The sequence below is a fragment of the Falco biarmicus genome, chromosome 8 (genome assembly GCF_023638135.1).
Source record: "Falco biarmicus isolate bFalBia1 chromosome 8, bFalBia1.pri, whole genome shotgun sequence".
NCBI lineage: Eukaryota > Metazoa > Chordata > Aves > Falconiformes > Falconidae > Falco > Falco biarmicus.
The window spans coordinates 20,213,364-20,236,020 of record NC_079295.1 but is presented as its reverse complement, the minus strand read 5'-3'; the positions used below and the strand labels follow the sequence as shown (position 1 = coordinate 20,236,020).

General features: G+C 47.6%; 1 protein-coding gene across 1 annotated transcript; it reads right to left on the bottom strand.

Moving 5' to 3' along the window:
- Positions 1-7,375: 7,375 nt before the first annotated feature.
- CHRNA1 (cholinergic receptor nicotinic alpha 1 subunit) lies at positions 7,376-18,184 on the bottom strand. The gene is made up of 10 exons (XM_056350407.1): positions 17,983-18,184; positions 17,534-17,709; positions 14,820-14,965; positions 14,631-14,675; positions 14,086-14,195; positions 13,713-13,908; positions 12,827-13,064; positions 11,468-11,691; positions 9,939-10,178; positions 7,376-7,984 (listed from the first exon to the last, which is right to left on the bottom strand). The coding sequence occupies exons 2-10, from the start codon at positions 17,571-17,573 to the stop codon at positions 7,853-7,855; spliced, it is 1,371 nt and encodes a 456-aa protein (XP_056206382.1). The 5' UTR covers positions 17,574-17,709; positions 17,983-18,184; the 3' UTR covers positions 7,376-7,852.
- Positions 18,185-22,657: the final 4,473 nt, after the last annotated feature.

Genomic DNA, 22,657 nt, shown 5'->3' with positions numbered 1-22,657 from the left:
CCCATCCTCTGGAGGTCAAGACAACTAAGAACAGCTGCTTGTCACAGCCCCCTCCTTGAGGAAGCATTTCAAAAAATAAAAGAGCAACTTGAAAGTTCCTCATGGTGGGTTCCGGAACAAGCACACCCTAGTGCCATAGACAAGTGCTGTTATCACTTTTGTTTTGCATACGAGGCTGGAGCAGGGCACATGGTAGCAGACGAAGAACACCTACTCTCAGAGAAGGGCTGTGGACCTGCACTGCAGAAAGTGTTTATTAAAAGACAAAGCACAGCCATTGGAGTAGCAGAGGCAAACACGGGGGAAAGTAAGCTAAAACTTTAAGACTGTTTACTCGAGGTTACCAAACTCGACTCCTGCAAAAAACCTGTAAGAGCCAGCTCTGAGGGGACAGACCTGCTTCGGTTGCCCCCACCACAGAGCCTAACTACAAGGTTCACCTCAACATTTGCTGCAGGTGAAAGCAACTGAGGGAGGAAGGGTGTGACACAGACACCTGCGTGAGCAAGTGGCCGCAAGGGCACCCCTCCCGGGTGCCACACGCGTGGGCGGCGGCGTGTGCCACGGCCCCAGCGCGGCCCTCCCCGCCCTGCCACGCCGGCCGGGGTGTCACAGCCGCAGCAGCGACGGGCACGGGTGCCATCAGCCACCTCCTCGGAGGCGCGGGAGAGGCACGGTCGGAGCTGCCAAGAGGGACCGGCGGCGGCGTCCGGAGGCCAGCGCCGTCCTCCGTCCCGGGCACACACCCGGCCCCAGCGAAAGCGAGGGGGAAGCAGGGAGGGATCCCGGCCCCGCCAGCGCGGCTTCGGCAGGCAGGAGGAGCGCGTCCCAGCCCGGGACAGAGCGTCTGGAAGAAAAGACAGAAAGAGAAGAGAGGCGCGAAGCGAGACGGCTCCCGGGGCGGGGGCTGCCGCCGCCCCGCCGCCCGCCCGACCCGTGCCGGCAGGGCGCTCGCCCGCGGGGCCGGGGGTGCCGAGCCGCCCCAGCGCGGCCGCCGGGGCCCTGCCCGCCCCGCACAGCCCCCTCCGCCCCGAGCGGGCCGCGAAGCCCAGTCCGCGCCCCATCCCCCCCCCCCCGGGCGCTGGAGCCCCGCGCCCCCTTACCGCGCTCCGGGCGGGCTACGCGGCGGGAGGGGACGGCAGCTCCCCCCGGCGCTCCAGCCGCTGCGGCGGCCGGGACATGTTGGGCCGGGCGGCTATTTATAGCGGCAGGAAGCGGCGCGGCGCGGCTCTGGGGCGCCGCTCCCCCCGCCGCCCGCGCCGCCGCACATGCCCCGGGCCCGCAGCGCGGGGGGCGGCCGGCCCGGGGGGGTCCCGGTGGGCGTTCGCCCGCCCCGCCGCCGTTGCCCCCGGCTGGCAGGCTTGGCTCGGCCCGAGCGGGGCTTTTCCGCCGGGTGATCCTTCCCAGGCGGCCGGGGGGTGCGGGTGAGGGCCGTGCCCCCCGCCCCGACCTGCGGCCCTTCTGTCCCGGGTGTGCGCTGGCAGCTAAACCCAGTTGGAGTTAGCGGGATAACTGCGTTACAGGGAAGGGGCTTCAGGTCCCCGAGTGCTACCACCTGAACCGCCTGAGCTGCCAATGTTGGCAGCGCTTCCAGGGATTCACCCCGCCGAAACCCCACGGGTCGCCCGGCAGTGCCCGTTGCCCGTGCAGCCAGCCCTGCTGTCCGCAGCCTCTCGGCCGCAGGGAGCGTCGGGGCAGGGAGGTGCCGGGTGCTCACTGCGCCTGCTGGGCCCTTGCCTCGGCCTTCTGGGGCGGCCGCAGCCCCCACAGGCCATGCAGCAGGGTCCCCTCGCACCCCAGCTCCCGGAGCCCTGCTTGTCCGCAAAGCTCTCGTCGTTTTCCCTACCTGCCTCCCATGGCCTCGATAGCAGCCGGCAGGGGAGGGGTAGTGGAGCTTGGGGAATGGCAAGGCAGCAGGCAGACACACGCGGTAGAGTACAAACGTAATTAAACAGTGGGAAAGAGGTACTTGCTTTTTCCCTTTTAAGGTTTGCAGTATGCCGAGGTGTGGGAAGGTCAATTACCCCTCTCCACATGATGCCCCAAAAGGCATTTGTGCTTCTTACCTCAATTAGCTCACGCAGAGATTGCCTTGCCAGACAAGCAATAGACTCTGCTTCCTTTTCCCTCTCAGCTTGTCTAAGTTTTCTAGAAACTTATGTTAATGTTTTTGGGTCCAGCACTGAGGTCTTGAATGAGAAAATGCCCAAAGCATCACTAATAGAGTAGCTTAGGCAGGTAGGAGCAAAGTGTGGAGGGCAAGAGCCGTGCCCCAAGTGCCCGTTTGAGCCAACACATGGATCCCACACGCTTTTGTCTCTGTAGAATTTCACAAGCTGGAGGTATTTGAATGTTTTTTGTTTACTCGGTGCATGAATACAGTCCAGCCCAGCAGCTACATAACACTGTCATTTAAAATATATGAAGGTTAGGGACAGGTGTCCTGAAGAACTTAAATGTATCCTTGATTCACTTGTAGCAACATGTCCCAGCAAGGTTACTCAGTCTTGAGCTAACCTGCTACAACTTAACTTTCATGTTAAGACACAGCATTATGGTGAGACACGCTGTCCTAAGAGCAATGGCATTGCCGATTTGCCTTCAGTGTGAGGTTTCAAACCTCGCCAGGCTTTTATGTAGGTCATTTCTCTGTTTCTGTGTCATTGCATGCTTGGAGCAGTAGAAGATGGACACAAAAACAGGGACAATTTTTTTTCTCTCTCTACCCACTTCTGACCCATGCACACAACATAGATTAGCTTGCAAGCAAAAATTATGGAGCTCACAAATGGAAAAACTGCAGGTACCCTGTGTTTACTGTCTTTACAGACTTAAAGCTCCCTAAAGAGGGTCACAAATCTACATGAGGTTCCTAAGCACGGCATACTGCATTTGGGTCATCGGTTAGCTGAAAAGTCACGTAGAGGGAAACAGCTTCCGCTTGCCTCCGTACTGGGGGAATACCATATGATGTATTTATTCCAGGCTCCATATGGAATAAATAGCAAACACTGATACAGATCTGCTTGGCTGTTAGAAGTTGGGAAGACATGCTGTGATGGGAGATGTGTGCTGGGATGATGGGAAATGGTGACAGCCCTTGCTAGGAAAGAGTTCTCCCTTTATGGGGAATCCACCAAGTGACCCATGATCACTGTGCTGCGGTAGCCTACAAACTCCTTTGGAGTTGCCCGCTGGTCAGTCTGGGCTGTCACATGGTAACAAGTGAAGTTGTCCTGCCCTTGTTGTAGATAACCCACCTATCGCCAACAGAACTCAGCAGGGCTCTTGCAATGCGTGTGGAAAAGTTTGCTTGCAGGTAGGCTGTTTTCCATAGCTCTGCCAGTCTTAGATACTTTATCAAGGGGCTGAAGTATGGTTGCTTTAGAGAATCTTTTGCAAAGCAGTGCGTGGTTACACCCTCTGCAGTTTGGATCTGATTTCCAGAAAGGGAGAAGGTATTCCAGAGCATTGTTAGAAGTCAGCATCTGTGCAACATTCATCTGAGAGAATCTTGGGGACTGTACTAATTTCAGTTTTTCAGGAAAAGAAAGAGAGAGAGAGGGAATTTGCACCCAGGATCATGCCTGGGAACCTGGAGGCTGTGCTAGACTTCATCTACCACTAGTAAACATATGAAAACGAGACGCCTTGCAACTGGATCCAAGCACAGCAACCTTCTAAAAGCATCCAAAGTTAAAAGCATTTCTGATGTGCTAAACTATCGGTGACTTTAAAGGCAACATCTTGCATGCTGCCATACCAGAAAACAAACTTTTCAGGGAGGTAATGTGCTTCCTTTCTCCAACAGCAGCACAGTGTTTATGCACTTTGCGGGTCCTGTGTTACACAGACTCTTTTGCCCTGCTGTCCCTACCCGCTGTGGTCTGCTTCAGCTGTGGAAACAGGAACTGCTGAGTCAGCATGCTGATGAAACTCACACTGCTTTCACACATCTCTGGGGAGTTGGCCACAGCAAAGAGGTTGGCAGCAACTTTATCCTGGAGAAAAAATGAGTACTTAAATTGTCTTACAATTGCCTGAAGCAATAATCTGATTTCTTAAAAACTCCCAGACTGAAGAACTGAGCTCCCAGGACCTGAGCGTGAGTTGCAGGTGAATGATCACACCTGGCATACACAATGTCATGATCAAGCATTTAGAGTTCAGGGAATGTCATTTTTCTGCGTGCTCTGTTGATCAGCTCAACTGTTTTACGAAGCCGAGATCCAACTGTCTGAATAGACAGAATAAGGCCATCAAGTTTAGCTCATCTGCCTAGTGAGGATGGAGAGCAGCAGCCTGTTCTGATTACAGACTCATGCAGAGGTGAAATTGCTCCCTTGGAGCTGGTACAAGGTAATGGACTTTAAAAATTCAAATAACCTCCTCAGAAGGGTCAGGTCTCCTGAACAGCACAAGTGCCAAAGGGGAAAGAGATTTTGGGGGTGACTGCATCTCTGAGAGCAAAATATCCGTGGCACAGTGGAAAGTAGCTGAAGGTCAGCTGAAGGGAGGGGAAAGGGAAAGTTCATTGCCAAATTGTTTGAAAACTGGAAAAAGAATCAGACTGAAAAAGATGGAGAAGTTCCAGAGAGCTATTCTATTAAGGACATAAACAGAGTGTTATCAACAAGCTCAAAGTGAACAAATGCAGCTTTAGTAGCAAGAAGATGGCAGTTAAAAGAGGGACAAGGTGACTACTCAGGGTACTATCACTATAAAAGCAATGCCGCCTCACCCAGAAGCCTCTGGTCTGCCTTCATTTAAATGAGGGCTGCTTACTTCAGCACTACAGTATTTGCATTTCATTAGTGTTTACACTTATTTGAGAAGTTTAACAACGACCGTGTGAGGCCTGTTTCTTGTTTTGCTTATCATGAGAGTTGTTAGTCAAAGCTCATTTTCATTTCATGATTGTTAGTCAAATTTGCCTGTTGAAGGCGATGAGGCAGCAGAGACACACTGTGGGTCGCACAAGTATCATCCAGGACCATCTCCCTGGGGCCGCTGGCGCTACTACCCCTGTACAAGAGGAAAGTTTAGTGTTAAGATCGCAGGGAGAGACTACAGTTCTGTAAATGAGAAATCATTAGACAATATGTACTTATACATTGACAGCAAATTATCTTTGACAGTGACAGCACATTTACAACCTCCAAAGCTACTATTTTAGCAGGTGTACAGATGTACTATATTAAAAGGACAGTAACACATAAGAAAAGTAGTCTGTATGTAGGTAAGGGTACTTTCTTTCAGTAGATGGATACTGGTAACAGAGGATGTTAGTGGTACGCAAGAAAAATATCACAAAGGTGAGCTGGGAACAGATAATAAAGAAGACTGAGACAGTCTGAGTATTCAAAGCAAACAAAAAAAAAAGATGCAGATGAGCTGTCTTCTAAAGTGTGCTTATTGATGTTTGGAGGACCACTTGTTCGGAGGGTCAGAGTACAGTGCCCGGATTCTGCAGCCTGGGAAGGGAAGTTGTTAGCATTTATTTTTGCCTGGTGTCACATCTTTAGAGATGCGAGTAGTTCATCAAGACTCAGAGCAATAGGAAGGCAGAAGGTTTGCTGTGCCCATAAGACAGATCAAACTACCACAAATAAAAATTTTCAAATAAATAATTCCAAAACTTTTTCTGAGGAAGTGGAAGGAAAACACTGCGATGTGGTGGTTAGCTGTGTATGAGGAGAGCTGGAGCAGCAAGCAGGCAGGCACACATGTGTGCACGCGTGCACCCTGGCACACAAATAGGTGGAATTTGGAGGCCAAGATCCAGATCTGCCTTGAGGAAGCTGAACAAAGATAGTGTGGATGTTCACCATGAATCTTGTTACTTGATGTTTATTTTTAATGCTAAGATGCAACCACACGCTGCTCTAAGAGGATTGTTCTGTCCATTTCAGTGCCAGTCGCAGTCTCCCAAATTAAGTCCCAGGCACTGTTACATCGCAGCTTAGTTCATCATGAGCCAGGGAGCTGTGTGACTCCCTCCAGGGGCTGAGAGCTGAGAAGTCACACTGGAGATCAACAGAGCTGAGCAAGCACTCCATGTGTCAGCAGAGGTTTCACCCAGCATACATCCTTGGCAATCATTTACAGGGTTAATGATCATCTAGGGAGGCAAAGATTACCATCAACTAAACCCTAAGAGCTGAGCAGAGCATTAGGAGTGATCGATTGCCCCCGACAAACTGTTTGCTCTGCTTAGGACTGCAGCTCACCAAAACGTTGTCCAGCAAACACTAGCAATAGTGGAAGTATTGCACAAGTGCCTAATTTTCCCTGCAGAGCGCTTCAAATCCCAGTCATCTGCAGGCATGACACATTCCTGCAGAGCATTAACATAATACAATTTATTCTATTAAACTCACAGCAAATTATTTACAGCTGTTAGCAAAGTAGTCGTATTGGCTTGGACAACCAGCTGGGAGAGATGAGTGAGTAACTTGTATCAGTTGCCCCACCTCTCCTTATTTTTGAGAAAAATAGGCAGCACTGCTGTATTATTGAAACACACATAGGCTTGTTGCTTATGCTGAGCGGACTAAAATCCAAAGGTCTTTGGCCAAAAGCAGCACTACTTCGTTTTAGCCACTAGAGCGCGCTGCTGCTCAACATTTGAATAAAGTTTGGGTCATGGGTGTCGCTCGGAGGAGGTGTCCTGGCGTTTTGTCGTGCGTAAGTAGCACGGAGATCCACGCATTCCCTAGGAATGATCTTTGTGATGCTGTCTCCGACTGTAATGCTCAAGATCTATTTCAGCAGGGCAGGAAACAGTTTTCAGGGAACAGAGAGAATTGTATTAAGATGTCATACTGAGCATCCCCAGATTTGAAGCTGCCCCCAGATTAGTCATCACTCAAAACGGAGAGTGGAAACCAACCTTCCCGAAGCAGAACAGAACAAGTACAGAGATTATCCTATGGGTATCGTCCTTTCCCCTCTGGCCTAAACTTTTCCCTTAGGATGCAATTGCAGAACATCTCTGTTGACAACTGAAAATCCTGAGAATTAATACATAATGAGTGTGGGGCTTCATATAATCAGTAATGTACTAAGTAAAGCTAATGCAGGCAAAAATAAGAGGGCAGTGACTGCAACAGTCACTGGGATGCCTGATGGTCACAGAGCAAGGATCAGTGACAAAACAGGGAAAAAAGATCCTTCTCTACAAGTCCTTTACCATGGAACTAGGTAGCAGAAAATACCCGTGGGTATTTTTTACCCACTGGCTGAGGCTGGATCCTTCCCACAGTAAGGAACAGTCCCTCCTCTTTGCTGCATCAAGAGTTTCTACAGGTAGAGTTGCATATGACAGTCAGTCATTTCAGATTTATACACGAAAATCAAGTGCTTAAGCATGGAGTTTGAGATATTTCTGTCGGTTACATCTAGTGTTACAAGAGGAGTCATTTGTGACTCTGCCAACACAAAAACCACAGAGCAGATATTGAAACCAGCTTGAATGCTAGAGTTGGATACAGATTTACAGCTCAGCTGAAGCTCATTACAGTGCTATTGATTTCACTAGAATTGTATCTGTGGGTTACAAAGTCAGACAGTCTTATTAATACATTAACATTTTTAATAAATGGCGAAATGGATCAAAACCTGGCTGACAGACTTTCAGTCTACCAGCAATGCAAGCATTTCTTTTTGGCAATGAAATGCCACTGAGCAGCAGCTCAGAAGTGCTAAGCATGAAGCCTTACGTTTTATTATCCCTATTCTTTCCCAGCAGGGACCAATTCCTGTCCGTGAAACTTTCGGAGGCTGGCCAGGTTTTGATGGTTAAGATGCTTTCAGATGCTGACCAGGGTAGCAAATAGTTTCCAGTTGATGTTCATCCTTGCTGGTTTAATTCAATAAGGCGACCAGCAAACACAGCTAATGTTCCTATAATACAAACTAGCATAAATATGCCAAGAAGAAGATGATCAACCACCATCGCAACAAACTTCCATTCTTCTGCAGCCTGGGAAAGAAACAAAGGAGATGGTAAAATCTTCAGATCCATGTTTGTTATGGGCATTCTTGTAATTTACTGTCTGGAGCAATAGAAATGCTCTTCCTCAAGTTCCACTATTATTATGCAAAAAAATACGAATTTCCTTCTCAAAAGCAGGTCAGTGAGTGGTTCAGCGAGCCTGAGCAACCTAAAAATGCAAGTCTCAAGACTAAACTGCTTAGAAACCTGGCAATTTGGTGAACAATTTCATCCAAAAGAAATGCTGAAAAGCTTAATTTTTACGCAAATCCTTGCTTTTGAAAGAGAGTTTAAAACACTGAAAGTAGCACACTTAGTTTGACACAACTGGCTTTTGTTTTTCCATTGTTTTTTTATTCCTATGGGATATCTAAGCAATTTCCATTAATTTAGCTCTAGTCCCCGCTTTCCATGCCTAGTATACACTCTAAGGTCTGGGAAAACCTTCTTGGTAGCTCCCTCAGTCTTTTTTCCAGTTGTGGGACACCGTGAACCACTTGCTCTGCAACTGTCTTTTCACTGGATGCTTTCGGTGGGAACCCAGCACTGTAAAAGTGAGCAGAATGCAAGGTGCTAAGTGCAGCAGGGCTCAGGATTTCCACCCTGTAACTCTGCTGTCCAAGGTGACACGTACTGGCCCAAGGCACCCTCTACTTTTAGCCTTAGTTGCCCCACAAGCAAAGGCTGTTGTCATTTATCTAAAGGACACTAGTATCTGTACTGTTTTGAGGTGGCTCATAAGTGAACACAATGAAGCGGCAGCTTTCGGAAGCCACAGCCTTCAGTTTATTTGGGAACGTGAATTTTGAACCCCGCTGGAAGTGATATCAACAGTGCCCAGATGACACAAGCGGCTGGGCTCCACTTCCGAAGGGAGGACTTGCCAGCAACCAGACACTCCTTGTAAGTCTAGGAGGAAGTGAAGCTCAGAGATGCTGAAGCCATGCCAGTCCTGCTGAGGGTAACGCTTTATCTGCAGAGAGGCATAGGAGTCACGGGGAACATGACACTACAGTCAGAGCCATTCCACATGCTCCAGGAATTTGGTCACAGGAACAAACACCGCGGTGTAAATCCTGCCCATGGGAAGGAGACACCTCCTTCTCAAGAGCATGGGCCAAATTATTGTCCCAGAGAACTCTCTCCCTGTCTTCAGGCTAGCCTGCAGCTCAACAGAAAAAGTCTCTGATCATTTAAAGGTGAAGTACCGACACTGATTCACCAGTGCAAAAGCTGTGTGAACTGTGATAACTGAAATAAAAGAGGGGGTTAATTGCACTGAATGTGCTAGAAGGAGGCAGAGCTAGGTTTTCCCGGGGAACACTGCCATATGGGACTCTACACGCATTTATCCTTCCTTTGGCTTGCAATGTGGAAAAAGTCAGTAATCAGAGCCGTGCATGACGCGTTTCACTTGCAGGGACTACTTGTAGCATTCAGGAATAAACCAAAACCTTATCAAAATTGGAATTATCGTTTGTAAGTCACATTTAACACTTCTCCAATAAAACTACTAGCCTTTTGGAATTCTCCTTGCTTCCCAGCTTTTCAAAAGTGATGAGAACTTGCTTGCTTGCAGGGGGGAGATGCCCAAGTGGGAGGCTGGAGGAATGTGTTTTGGAACTTGCTTACAGATCCTGAAACTGGTTTGCTACTCACAGACACTCCATCTCTATAGCTTTGCATACTACATTTAGAAAACCATAGCATTGACACTTCCCCCCCCCCCCGCTTTTTGGGGGGCCAAGATCCAGTTGCCACCTATGACAATTATCTGTTGCTCCTTGTTGACTGCATCAAGGGGAGAAGACTGCTCCCTGCTAAGCAAGCTAAACGAGGGCTTGGAGTGGTTTAGTGAGGCAGGGGTATTTTGCAAAAAAAAAAAAAAAAAGATGTAGCAATTTGAAAGCAAGCAGCAAATCATGCACAAAAAATGCCTTACATTACTGGCTTCTTGGTCCGATTTCATCGTTTCTGCAATGTATTTGATTCCCTCTATAGCATTTCTCACATCTGGATTTTTGGTAAGTGGGGAGTAGAAGTTGACAGGTACAGAACCTGGCTTCCCAGAAATTTCAGAAATATCAATATCTTCTGCAAAAATATTTTTGTCTTGTTTATCCCTGGATGGTCGTTTCATTGTAGAGAAAAACATGATGTTTGGGATTGTGTCAATAAAGATCTGAAAACAAAGAGGGAGAAGACAACAGTTGCTGGTCTGCAGGGCTGTGCTACAGATGCAGCTGTGTACGGAACAAAGGCAAGCCTCTCCCGTCCCAGGCTGCTTCCCGCTGGATCAGCTACAGATTCCCTCTCAGAGTATGTCACAGTCCATGCCTCAGGCACACTGGGGCTTTTGTGAGACTCGTGTCCTGGGGCAGATGGAGTCACCCACAGGCCTGTCACATGTTTTCTGCAACCCATTTCCCCCTGCCATATAGCCAACATCTACACTTGAAGGGGGGCGCGACGTCCCAGAGCATACCCCAGCTAGCGTGAGCTGATGGAGCTCTATCAGTGTAATTTGGAACATATTGCTTATGAATCTGGCTTGGGGAATGGACTACAAAGGATCTCTTTTGCCTACTTACATTTGACTTTACTATTACAAATGTTTGTTATACATGTGTATAAGGTTTACAGTATTTTCCTTTGGAATAACAGAGGTTTGCTGCCAGAGCAATTTTAGACACTGTTTGCCTGTTGAAATCTCCTTTCTGCAGGGATTGTTTGTGCTGCTGAGCGAATCTGATGTAAGCTGTAGCCTTAAAAGTATAATTAGAAATACACAGAACAATCTCCTATTCATGCCATGGTTTAATATGAACCCAGGCAGGCTTAAAAAAGGAAGAATAACTGAATGGATCCTCTTTGGTACCGTCTCCCTAGCAAGGAACTTTGACGACAGGCATCCTATTTTTTGTACATTTTGCGGTTACGGTTTAGACCAGGATCTAGCAAGGATCTCCCTGCTTCTGAATGTCTGCAGAACAACTATATTTCCTGGAAAAGTAGAGAGTTTGTATCTTTTGCTAATCTGCGTTTTGCAAAATGGGACGCTGAACACGGGTACCCCCAACGGCCTCGGTGCTCTGCACTCAGGCAGGCTGGTGAACTCGGCCACTGGCAGGCAGCAGTGCTCTGCAGTCGGGTGGAGAATTAGACCAGGAAATACGATCTGAGCTGAGCTGGACATTTTCTTCTCCCTGTACCTTGAGCTGCCCGTGTTTTGCCTCATCTGTCCCCTGCAAGACTCTACCCCAGTGGTCAATTTTGTGACTTAAAGGAGTGCTTTAGCAGTCTTGCTGACTTTATGCGCAGCTAAGTAGTAAACACTGGCTCTTGCGGCTAGAGAGATTTAACATGATGCATTTACTTCCTCTATTCCTGTTGACTTTTATTAGAAAACCTGTCAATAAAATATGGAGTACTCAGTGAAAACCAGGAAACATGCAAAGCCATAGAGCTTACCTTCCTGACCCAGGGCGGCATGGTGTGAGTGCTTGGGGAGCGGTGGTGGGTGTTGATGACGATGACCGTGATGATGATTGAAGCAATGACAAACACCATTGTAAACAACATGTATTTGCCTATCAGAGGCACTGCACTGGAGGTGGAGGGAATCAGCTCCACAATGACCAGAAGGAACACAGTCAAAGACAGCAGGACAGAGATGCTGAGTGTCATTTTCTCACCTGTCATGCAAAAAAAAACCAACCACCAAACCAAACTAAAACTGAACAAAAAAATCATCGTTGCTCTTATCATTCAGTACAGAGCATATTTATTTGAGAAGATAGGATGTGGACAATGACTATACACATAAACATGTGTGTGTGCATCTGGAGTGCTGTCATCTCTCCCTGCATTCATAGCAGTAACTAGGCTGGCCAAACCTGAGCACCTAACATAGCATCAGCTCCAGCATTAAGGTGGGAATCACCAGATGTGACTGGGCTGAGGTACGGGTGATGGATACGGAAAGCTCCCTTGCCAGGAGCACTGTATCGGCTGTGCATTTTGAATGATGAAGTACGGGCACCTGATTAATGATTGCTCCACAGGCTCCTGAGGGTTTGCTCGCCTTACTTTCTGGCCGGCTCATGCTGGGCTGAGTGGGCAGACAGAAATCACATCTGACACCAGAGGTCAGCCGCTATTTGAGATTTTCTGTATGTAGGATGTCAAAAATGAATGATAAACCATGATTCACACATCTTTTTTCTACCCAGTTCAAATTTATAGAAAGTTTTCCATTGAAAAAAACAAATACAACATAGAAGGGACTTCATGAAACGAAGCAGTAAAAGAAGCTGACACAGGGTGAAATGAATGAAGCAGGAGAAATGGTTGCAAGGAGCAAGAGCTGCTCAGCAGGGACAAAGGAGGCCAGAGTAGGCCAGGATTACTCTTCGTGTCACACAATGTAATTAATGTGCATTAACAGATAAAAAGCTCTCTGCTCGAACACAGGGCAGAAGGGCCTCAGTCACCCCTGTGTGCTCACTTACTACGTGTTGTACTAACACACTAACTACCTATGGCAAAACTTAAAAATCAGCCAGCTAAATCTTTGTTTTGAAGAAGTTAACTGGATAGTTGATCAGTGATTTCTGTGGCAAATCAGCCCAATTTATTTATACCAATAGTTCCAGCTTTCAGCGCTTTCCCTTTATTTGTGGAATTTTTTGAGCCATTATTTTGAGCTGAAATGTCCAGTTTTAGTAAGCGCTGCCCTTCAGGTTGGCTGGTGGTTTCAAATACTGAGAATTTCTCAGAAACTTGTTAAGAAGCAATTTCTATGGCAGTAGAATGAATAAATTTACATACCTGAATCTGTGGGTAGGTAAAAAACTAACCCAGTTAAAAAGGAGAAGAGCAGGCAGGGAATGATGACATTCACGATGAAGTAGAGAGGCAGGCGCTGCATGAGGAAGTGGTAGGTGATATCCAGGTATGGGGTGTCAGGGCAGCAGGCGTAGTAGACCCAGTGCTTCCAGCCGCGGTAGTCCTTCATCACCCACTCCCCACTCTCCATGAAGTTACTCAGATCTGGCCGATCACTCTCCTGACAGCAAAAAAAATGCGACTTCTTAATTTGAGATGTTCTGAACAACTTCAAAACTTGGCAGTCGCTCGGGAACAGGATTCAAAATAACTTAGGCACTTCATGTATTTTTGTGAGCAAACCACTCTTGTTTATGTTATTTTGCCTTAGAATCTCATCCTCTACATGGCATTCAACTAAACATTTTTTTTATACTATCAGTCAGGGATAGTCAAATAAAGAGGAAGACTGACTAAATATTTACAGACAAAAGACATACCTGAGGGGACAGGGAAAGAGTCCTTGGAAACAGAAAGTCATGAGCAGAGAAAAAGTACACACACACATACGAAAAAAAAAAAAAAAAAAAGCAAACAAAAAAACCCCAACCGAAAGCAGAACAGGCAGCACCATAAGGAGTGATGTGAAGCTGTCAGGGGATAGGCAGGTAGGAGGCTGCTAGGGCACAGCAATTACACGTATGTAGAATTTTAGAAGCCAAACCAGGAAATTTTGTGCTAGATCTACCAATAAGGCTTTTATACTTCACAGGTAGGGCCTGCTTGATTTTCAGTCACAACAAGGTTATATTCCACTCTAAATCCGAGATTTCCCTGAAAACATATCCAGGTCTTTACTGCTTTTCTCAATTACAAACTCTTTGCTTACCGGGTTAATAACAACCATTGTACCGTCATACGTCCAAGTTCCCAACTTCATACTGCAGTTCTGCTGGTCAAAGGGGAAGTGCGTGACTATAATTTCACAGTAACTTTTAAAAATAGCTGGTGGTGTCCAGGTGATCAGGCCCGTGTGCTCCAGAAGGACTTTGGTGTATTTAACAATGGCAAAATCACCATCTGCGCTGCAGAAGGAATGAGGACATTAACAGCAATATGGATTTCTCTGGCTGCGGATCAGCTGGTCCCCCCAGTGCCATCATACCTGCTCCTGGAGAAGCTTGCTCTGAGGCACGCTACCCACCAGCATGGTGCCCAGGGCAGAGCCATCCCCCCCTCCCCAGGCAACCGGCACCCCTTACTTGTTGTAAAGAACAAGGTCTGGCCGCCAGATATCATCTGAGGGAATGCGGATTTTTTTCACGCCACCATAGTCATCTGGATTCCACTTGAGGTTGACGTCTGTCCATTGCTAAAGAGGGAGGATTTCAGCCACTGAGAGCCTCTTCCCGTGTTTCTGGGGGTAGTTTTGGTACTTCCTAGAAACATGCACCTCCCTTGCTTTGGGACATACAGGTAAGCATAAACATACACTAGTGGGACCCCCAGCCAATTTTTTTTACATTGACCTAAACTTTGGTTTAAGAAGATTGTTTTAAAAAAAAAAAGAAATACATATAGAAAATAAGTATACCAGAAGTCTACTATCTGAAATACAATGCATAATGCTTTTTCTAAGACTCTTAGAGTTTAGCGCATTTTGTTCTTGAGACTCCAAAAAGAAGAAAGGCTCTGCTAGCTGATCTGCCTGTCCAAGCTGCCCCTGAAAGTATGACAGAGTAATTAATTCCTGTGTCCAATGCATTTATTTGACTTGGATGAAACGGTTGGCAATATTTAGAATTACCTGTTTGAGGCGTACGTTGGTTGTCACAATCTGATTTACTTCATCCTTTAAAAAAAAAGAAAAAAGAAAAGGCAGTAGCAGTAAAAATCAGGATTAAAGGAAAAAAAATCCTTTCCTTAGAAAAGTGACACCATTTGACATTATCACGTGAGTCAGAGGTTCAACATGTACCACATGTTCATACCGTACCACACTAATAAGCTGAATGAGCTGCAGCCCGACAGTGACGACGACAGCGTCACGATGGTCCTCCACTGGGCGCACCACCTTGTTGTAGTCCCTGAACAAGTCCTCGACGAGGCGAGTCTCGTGTTCATAGCACAGGGCCAGCCCAGCTGTAGAACAGCAGGGTGGGATCAGTGAGACGGGACAGGGAACAGGCTACAGCACCCTCAGCCCGCGGTGGGCCTGAGGGAGATACTGTCAACAGCAGCTGCTGGTGGTGGGCTGACGCAGAGTCCTCTGTGACTCCTCATTTCAGGCGTGCACCCTGTGCATTGCAAACACCGTCAGCAGGGATAACTACCTATCTGATCTGGAGGTCAGCTTAGGAGTAAGGCAAAACAGCCTCCAACCAGGAGATGAATGAAAAAAAATCACCATGATTGTGGACATCAGTCTGAGCATTAAGAATCTCCTCCAGGCTTTCCTGACCCGCGACTGTGCTTACATGCAATACTTGTGGACAGTTAAGCGCAGAGAATACCCATAATCAGGGATTTCAAATGTCTTCTCCACCTTCAGTTCCATGGACTTGCCTGTAACAGCAACATTAAAGGACAGGGCGAGGCACAACCGTCACTCAGGTGAAGGCACTGTCCAGACTCCTTGCATCTCAAGTCTAAGCAGAGCAAGAGCTCCTCTCCACAACGAGAGTTGCTCAGGTTGTGCTTGTGATGAGAGAGAAAGAAACCATTCACAATGTGGTCTGTCGGGGCGTAACCCCAGCCAGCAACACAGCCGCTTGCTCGCTCACCCTGCCAGTGGGATGGGGAGGAGAATCGAAAAAGGTAAAACCCATGGGTTGAGACAAGAACAGTTTAATAATTGAAGTAAAATATAGTCCTACTACTATTACTACTGATAATAAATGTAATGAAAAGTGAGACAGCAAAAAGAGAAAGAGAAATAAAACTCAAGGAAAAAAACCTAAAAGAAGTGGTGTACCACACTGTTGCTCACCACCTGCTGACTGATGCCCAGCCAGTACCCGAGCAGTGATCTACCCCACCCTGGCCAACTGCTCCCCCACCCCCCATTTATATACTCAGCATGACGTCCCATGGTATGGAATATCCCTTTGGCCGGTTCAGGTCAGCTGTCCTGGTTGTGTGTGTCGTTGTCGTCGTCCGTCCCCCCCCCCCCCCACCCCCCCCAATTTCTTGTGCCCCTCCAGCCCTCTCGCTGGCAGGCCCTGAGAAACTGAAAAGTGCTTTGACTTGGTATGAACATCACTTAGCAACAACTAAAACATCAGCGTGTTATCAACATTATTTCCATACTAAATCCAAACCACAGCACTGCACTTGCTACTAGGAAGAAAATTAACTCTATCCCAGCTGAAACCAGGACAGGTCTCCTATTTCCCTCTCCTCAGGGAAGGTCTTAACCTGTCCCTGGAGAGCTCTGCCCACAGGCCGCTCAGGGTGACACACCAGTGGTCTGCAGAAGAGCCCCTGTAAGAACATCACGAGTGAAAATGGCAGGTGGCAGCTTTGTTTCGGTGCAGCTTTAGCAGCATGTATGTGTGGCATTGTGCTCCCAAGGGGCGAGGGCTCAGATTCCCATCTCACAGAAAAAACACGTTTCCAGATAGCCTGTTGCAGAATAAGCAGGCACATGTGTGCTCAGACTGTAGCCGCTTCACTGTTACAGGGGAGTAAAGCAAATGGAAGGGGGACTTGCGGATGTTTTTGTACATACCCCCCCTTAAAGGTAGTGAAAGGGAACAGAACAGCTGAGCCTCGCTGCAAGCATTTTTGGCAGATCCCATCCTTGCCTTCCCCTCTCTCAATTTGGACCCTGGGCCATTGAAGTCAACAAGAGTTTTGCTGCCGACTCCAACCTAAGCCAGCATTTCCCCTTGTTTCCTAATTGACTTTTCATCAGCTCCTTTTATATAGTTAAGCTTCTTGAGTTGCCAAGGGTTCTGTCTTGGCCTTCTCCTGCCATGAGATGACACTGAAAGACTGGGTTGCCATTGAGGAAAGCTGCCACAGGCAAGCACTACTTACTGCCCCTGCCAGGAGGCTGGGCTGTGGTGGGCAGGAGTTGTCTTTCAATTTTTAGGTTATGATCACAGCATCATGTCTAAGTCAAGCTCTTTGCCATGCTTTATTAATGCAATTAAAATCTTTCACATTGCTGCCTTCTGGAGTGGCTTGGTAGGAATTTAGTATACTGCTTGAATTTTGTGGAAAGTTTTTAGGATCACAGAATACTTATTCTTTTAAGAGACACTTTAAAAAAAAATTATCCTGGTACAACACATACAGTTGCAAATCAATTCTGCTTCCCTGTCAGTAGTACTACAACCTAATGACATTTCTGGTAATGAATTTTGACATTTCAAGTCATCTTCACTAGATTCTTCCGCACATTCTGAAATACATGTAGCACTAGAGTAAATGGGACCATAGCAAAACAATGACACAAAGAAAAAACATTTAAACACAAAACCTTCTCACTTCAGAGTATCTGGTGTCTGAAAATACAAACATCTGAGCTGTTACCAACACACTCCAAAGCTCTCATTTAAATGATGTGTTCATAAAACCTTACCAGTAGGACAGGCTTCTCCCAGAACACACATTTGCACATACCAATGTACACGCAAAGCCCTGGTCCTGCACACTCAGGAAGGAGCCGAACCCCGTTCAAGGCAACAGCTGGAACACCTTTACCTGTGGAGACGAGGAGGAGTACGCAATGGACCTTCGCCATCCCGGCTCCCTCTTGCTGCAGTCATACAGACAGAGGCACACGCAAAGCGCCTTTAAGGTCTCTTCAGAGGAGGGCTGTCCTGCCTCCTGCCAGGGTGCTGGCACAATATAACCTCCGAGGTATTGGCTTACAGCACCTGTTTTTGGGAAGGACAGCTGAGGGCCGCCGCACCACCCGCTCGGAAAGAGGAGCACAATGTGTTTCACCAGTCAAGTATCTTCTGCAGTTTACAGAAGGTCATTTTTTCTAAGTGGCAATGTGATCTGTGACTTAATAAACAAATGAATATATAAATAAAGATAAGAAAGAATTATCTGTAGAGTAACAGAATATCTTGGTGATGTCTTAGAAAATTCCCGAGCTGGAGACCCAAAGCTGCACATCACCTTTTGCGATCACAGTAACTTACCAGATCTGGGATTTGGTTTCTCCAAGGGAAAACAGATTGCAGTCATTTATTTCTGATGCACCCTCATCAGCGTACAGGCTGTGTGCTGGGATGAGACCAGTTCCTCTGCTCCACAGAGAGATGACAAATCTTTGAAGAATTGAACAAATACATTCAAGAGACATCCATCTCCTTGAATCTACTGGGATTTTCAGAAGGTACTCTGTAGAGTCCCCCTCTTGAAAGCTGTTAACTAACCTAAGTAACCTGAAGTAAGAGGGCAAACCCTCCCATGGATACCTATAGACTTATTGAACTGTGAAAGGCAAATATGACTGGTTTCTATAGTAGGGCAGATCCAGTGGATTCCTTCAGGGCATGCTAGTGCTTGCTCATTATTGTCAGAAATCACCTGGAAGAGGGGTAAGAAGTGAGGTATCTGGTAATAGGTCAGCTCTTCAGGCTAGAAGAATTATATATATATATAATATATGTATGATGACCTCCTCTGAGCTTACCAGTATCACTCAGGAACAAAATCTTGAGATAGTTCCATGAAGTGCTCCACAGCATAAGAAAAGCAAGTCCATCAGTTCCTAGGGAAGGAGATGAAGTAAACAGGAAAGATGCCACTATAAACCCACGGTGCCCTGAGTGCTCTTTGCAGTTCTGGTACTCTGGTTTCATAAGGAGACTTGGAAAAGGCCCAGGAGAAAGAGAACAATGACATCCACGGTACAAACTGGCTTCCATACCTGGAACAGATAGATAGTACGAACCCTCAGTCTAGAAGAGAAGCCAGAGAGAGAAAGAGCTTTGGTAGGGTCTGTAAAATCCAAATGGTTTGCAGAAGGTAGATTTGGATTCACTCTCTGTCCCAGTGCAATAAAGGAGAGGGCACTGAGGGAAATCTACAGTTGGCAACCTTAACCAAGACACTCCTTCCCACAGTATGGCTGCAGTGGAACTCAGTGCCATGGGACTGTCTGGTTGCTAGAAGTTTATGTGTATTCAGAAAAAAATAGTTTGATAAATTAATTTTATGCTGTTAAATACATTTAAAAAAAAACCAAACCAAGAAGTCTGTCATAGAAGTCCCAGAGTCACAAGTCACAGGAGGCTGGGCAGTGTCCTGGGGAAATATTGCCTAATGCTTGAGCTGTTCTTGCGCTTTTCCCTAGGCACCTGCTGTGTAGAGACAGGACATTGCGTTAGGTGCCACAACCATTCTTACACGCTGTTCCAAATTTCCTTTTCCAGAAAACATTCCCCACAAAAATCTTTCTCAGCTTTGCCTCTGGGTGACACAAGATGTGCTTTCAGTTTCTTCTGGATACCCTTTGTGCTGTCTGCCAGCTGGTTTGGTGTTTCATGCTGGATGCCTTTACTATTATTTTAATTTATTTTTTTATTAAATGACTCCCCCTCACCCACCCCCCTCCACTAACTCAGCATTCAGGCTCTGCATTTACATTTATCCTCCAGTAAAAACCGTCCACCTACATAGTCCTGGCCTTGTTCCTGACCTGTGCCTGGGCCAGCAGCTCCCATTGTCACAGCTATCTTATTTCAAACAGGCGGCTGGCTGCTTCCAACCTTCATCCCCGGCTGGGCAGCTGCTGTCACCAGCAGAGATACAATTGCACGGAGGCACTGCAGGAATGCTGGCGATGCCCCTCCGGATCCTCTCGGGGTCTCTCAAAGCATTCCTGCCTACCCAAGGCAGGGCTGCCAGGTCTGCTCCAAAACAGATGGAGGAGAGTGTTACCATGCTTTTTGGCAGATTATAGTTTTTGGCTAACGTAAATTTCTGTTCCTCCCCCCCCCCTCCCCCCCCCCCCCCCCCCAAAAAAAAAAAAGGTGTAGCTGCTTGGAATTGGCAGTATGCAGACTCTGTAGGAGCCCCAGCAAGCATGCAGCCTCAGAAACACGTTCCTCCTCCTGCAGCTGAGCTGACCGGAGAACAGCCCCCCGGAGCGGGAGCAGCCCCCCGCGCCGGCTGGAAGCCAGAGCCCATGCCGGAGGAGGCAGCGGCAGGTATTTGGAGAAGGCCTTTGGGAACTGACGGCCTGGCTGCAAGGAATGTTCGCTGGCAGAGACACAAGACTGTTTCCCTTCCCCAAAAATCAAGGCAACCTGAGCTCCTGCGGTTAAAAATGGACAGAGAAGTGAATGCTGCTTGTTGTTAGCAGGGGAACGTGACCTGTCGTGACCGAGGTGAAAAAGCAAGCGGAGGGGACGAGCTATAGCGAGTGCCTGAATTTGATCCCTTGCTAAGAAGGTTGGCTGTTTTTTTTTTTTTGACAAATTTTTTATTCCCACACAGAAAAACCCTTGTCATGTCTTTCTCAACTACAAGCTTTCTGGCTTGGTCTGTGAGGCCCCTCCCAGACCTCAGACAAACCCCCTGCCCACTGTGCTCATGGCAGACCAGTCTCATTCATATCGATTGGGAAGAAGCAGAACTCACTGCCTGCTGAATTTCAGGCATCGTTCCTTCCATTCACACACGTACTGGGAACGAGCGCTGCGTGGGCTTCTGCCTGCTCCAGCCTGAAAGGAGTCAGCCGTGAACAAGTACTGCTGCAGGTAAGTCTCTTTGGCAGGGTGATATCATACAGACACGTTACAAGCGAGCAGAATACCTAATGCTTTTGGCAGAGCAAGGAATACTAGATTTGCACCGAAATCTTTGTCGCAGAGTTGCATGCATCGATGCCAATGCTTGACTCCAAAAAGGGGGAGGCTCCAGCGGCTGCAGGGCCTGCAGGGGGGAAGCAGAAGGGAAATAAAAAAAAAAAAAAAAAAAAAAAAAAAAAAAAAAAAAAAAAAAAGAGGGGAAAGGAAGATTTTTCGTCGGTGAAATTAAGGGCTTAAAAGCTGAAAAGCGGTATCAGCTTTCACGTGGGGTTTTCAGCGGGCGGCTGGCGGCGCGTTGTGGCCGGCCGGCCGGCCGACGGGAAGCGCGGGGGCCAGCGCAGCTCCACTCGCCGCCACCAGGTGGCGCCCGGCGGCCACCGGCGCCAGGGCGGAACGGGGCAGTCGGTGCTCCCGAGCACTCCGGGAACCGGCGGCAGCCTTGAGGGGCGAACGGGCTGCGCCTGCCCTGCGTATTCCGGTGCTCGACGGAACGTGCTGAACACCGACACACACGCCAGCGCGCACTGGCAGGTGGGGTTTAATTCCACAAACCAAGAAATTCAGAGCTGCGGTGTTCCACGCCGAGACACACCTCAGCCATCCTGCAGATGTGTTTTATCCCCATGGATGTTTGTAGCAGATTTATTTGCTGCATATCTTTCCTTTGGTTTCTGTTACACAGGCCAAAGGAATTAAAAATGACAAAACCTCATTCAAAAGCGGTGAGCTTAACCTCTGCGGTTACAGAGCTCACACCGCGGCACAGAGGTGGTGCACATTTATCTAACCAGGAGGATGCTTCCGAAAAAAAGGACCTGAGTCTGGAAAGGAAGAGAAGGGCAATGAAAAAGGCCCACAGTCAAATAGAGAAACCACAAGCCAAAATACACAGATCAGTGGCACAAGCTATTGCAGGTGAGGGAAAACATGGCTCCTCTTTAAACCAGCATCAGCCCCCACAGCCACGCTGCTCAGACGAAAATAACACTGGCAAGGGAGACTCATTTACCCAGCTCGAGCAAGGCAGGCACAGCAGTGAGAACAGGGACTGTCAGTAACTGCAGACACAGTCGGGTGCAATGACAGGCACAAGCTGACTGGTTGCAAAGTGTCAGAGGAACTGGTAAGAAAGCTGCAGCTTCACATTGCCTTTCTGTTACAGAAACTCTGGGAAACCGGTCCTGGAGCTGGACAAAGCTGCTAAATAAAGCAGTGGTAAATCCCAGCTATCATCCCTGACAGGGTTGCTCCTAGGGCTCCTATCTGGGTGCTTCGGCGTAGCTCTGGGACCTGGGTGAGTCATGCTGGAGAGCCAAACAAGACAACGAGAGGACAAGTCCATTAGATGTGAGGTTTGCTCTGCCCTGCTCCTGTGGGCTGCTCAGTCAGCACAGCATTTGCGTGAGCCGTGCTAGAGTGGCAAGGACAGCAAAGGAACAGCTCTGCTCATCCACCCTCTCACAAAGACTTCCTTGCACAGCAGGACTCCTCAGATACTCTGCATCTGTGGTCAGGAAAATCTCACTCATACCCCACAGAAAAACACAAAGCACAAAAGTCTGGCAGCTGACAGTAAAACTGGGCAGGGAGGGCAGCCCAGGTGTCAAAGCCACATCCTGACAGTGGAGAGACATCCAAGGCAAAGTTTAAACAAGCATTGGGCACCTGAATGCTCTCCTGGAATTGTGTGTCTCTGGAAATGGCATTATACCACCATATTATATTTTGGGTACATATTCTGATGCCGATTTGCTTTTGTAAGTATATAGCCAAGTTACTATCAGTGCAGAAAGTAGAGCCTGGCATTGCCTGACTTCTGGAAATGCATGCGTATTGTATCATAGCCCTACTCCATTTCATACAGTGGCTTTCATGAGTAGGACCACAGACAGCATTTAGCCTGAAGCTTATCTCTGGAAGTTCACATTTACATGTTTAGATATACATATCAGTTTTTAAATGCAGATGGTTCTCCATTGGAGTAACTGCAGTGCAGACTATTCAAATTCAGCTTTACAGAAAAGCAAGCTGCTTGTTCAGCTTCTATGAGGTCTGA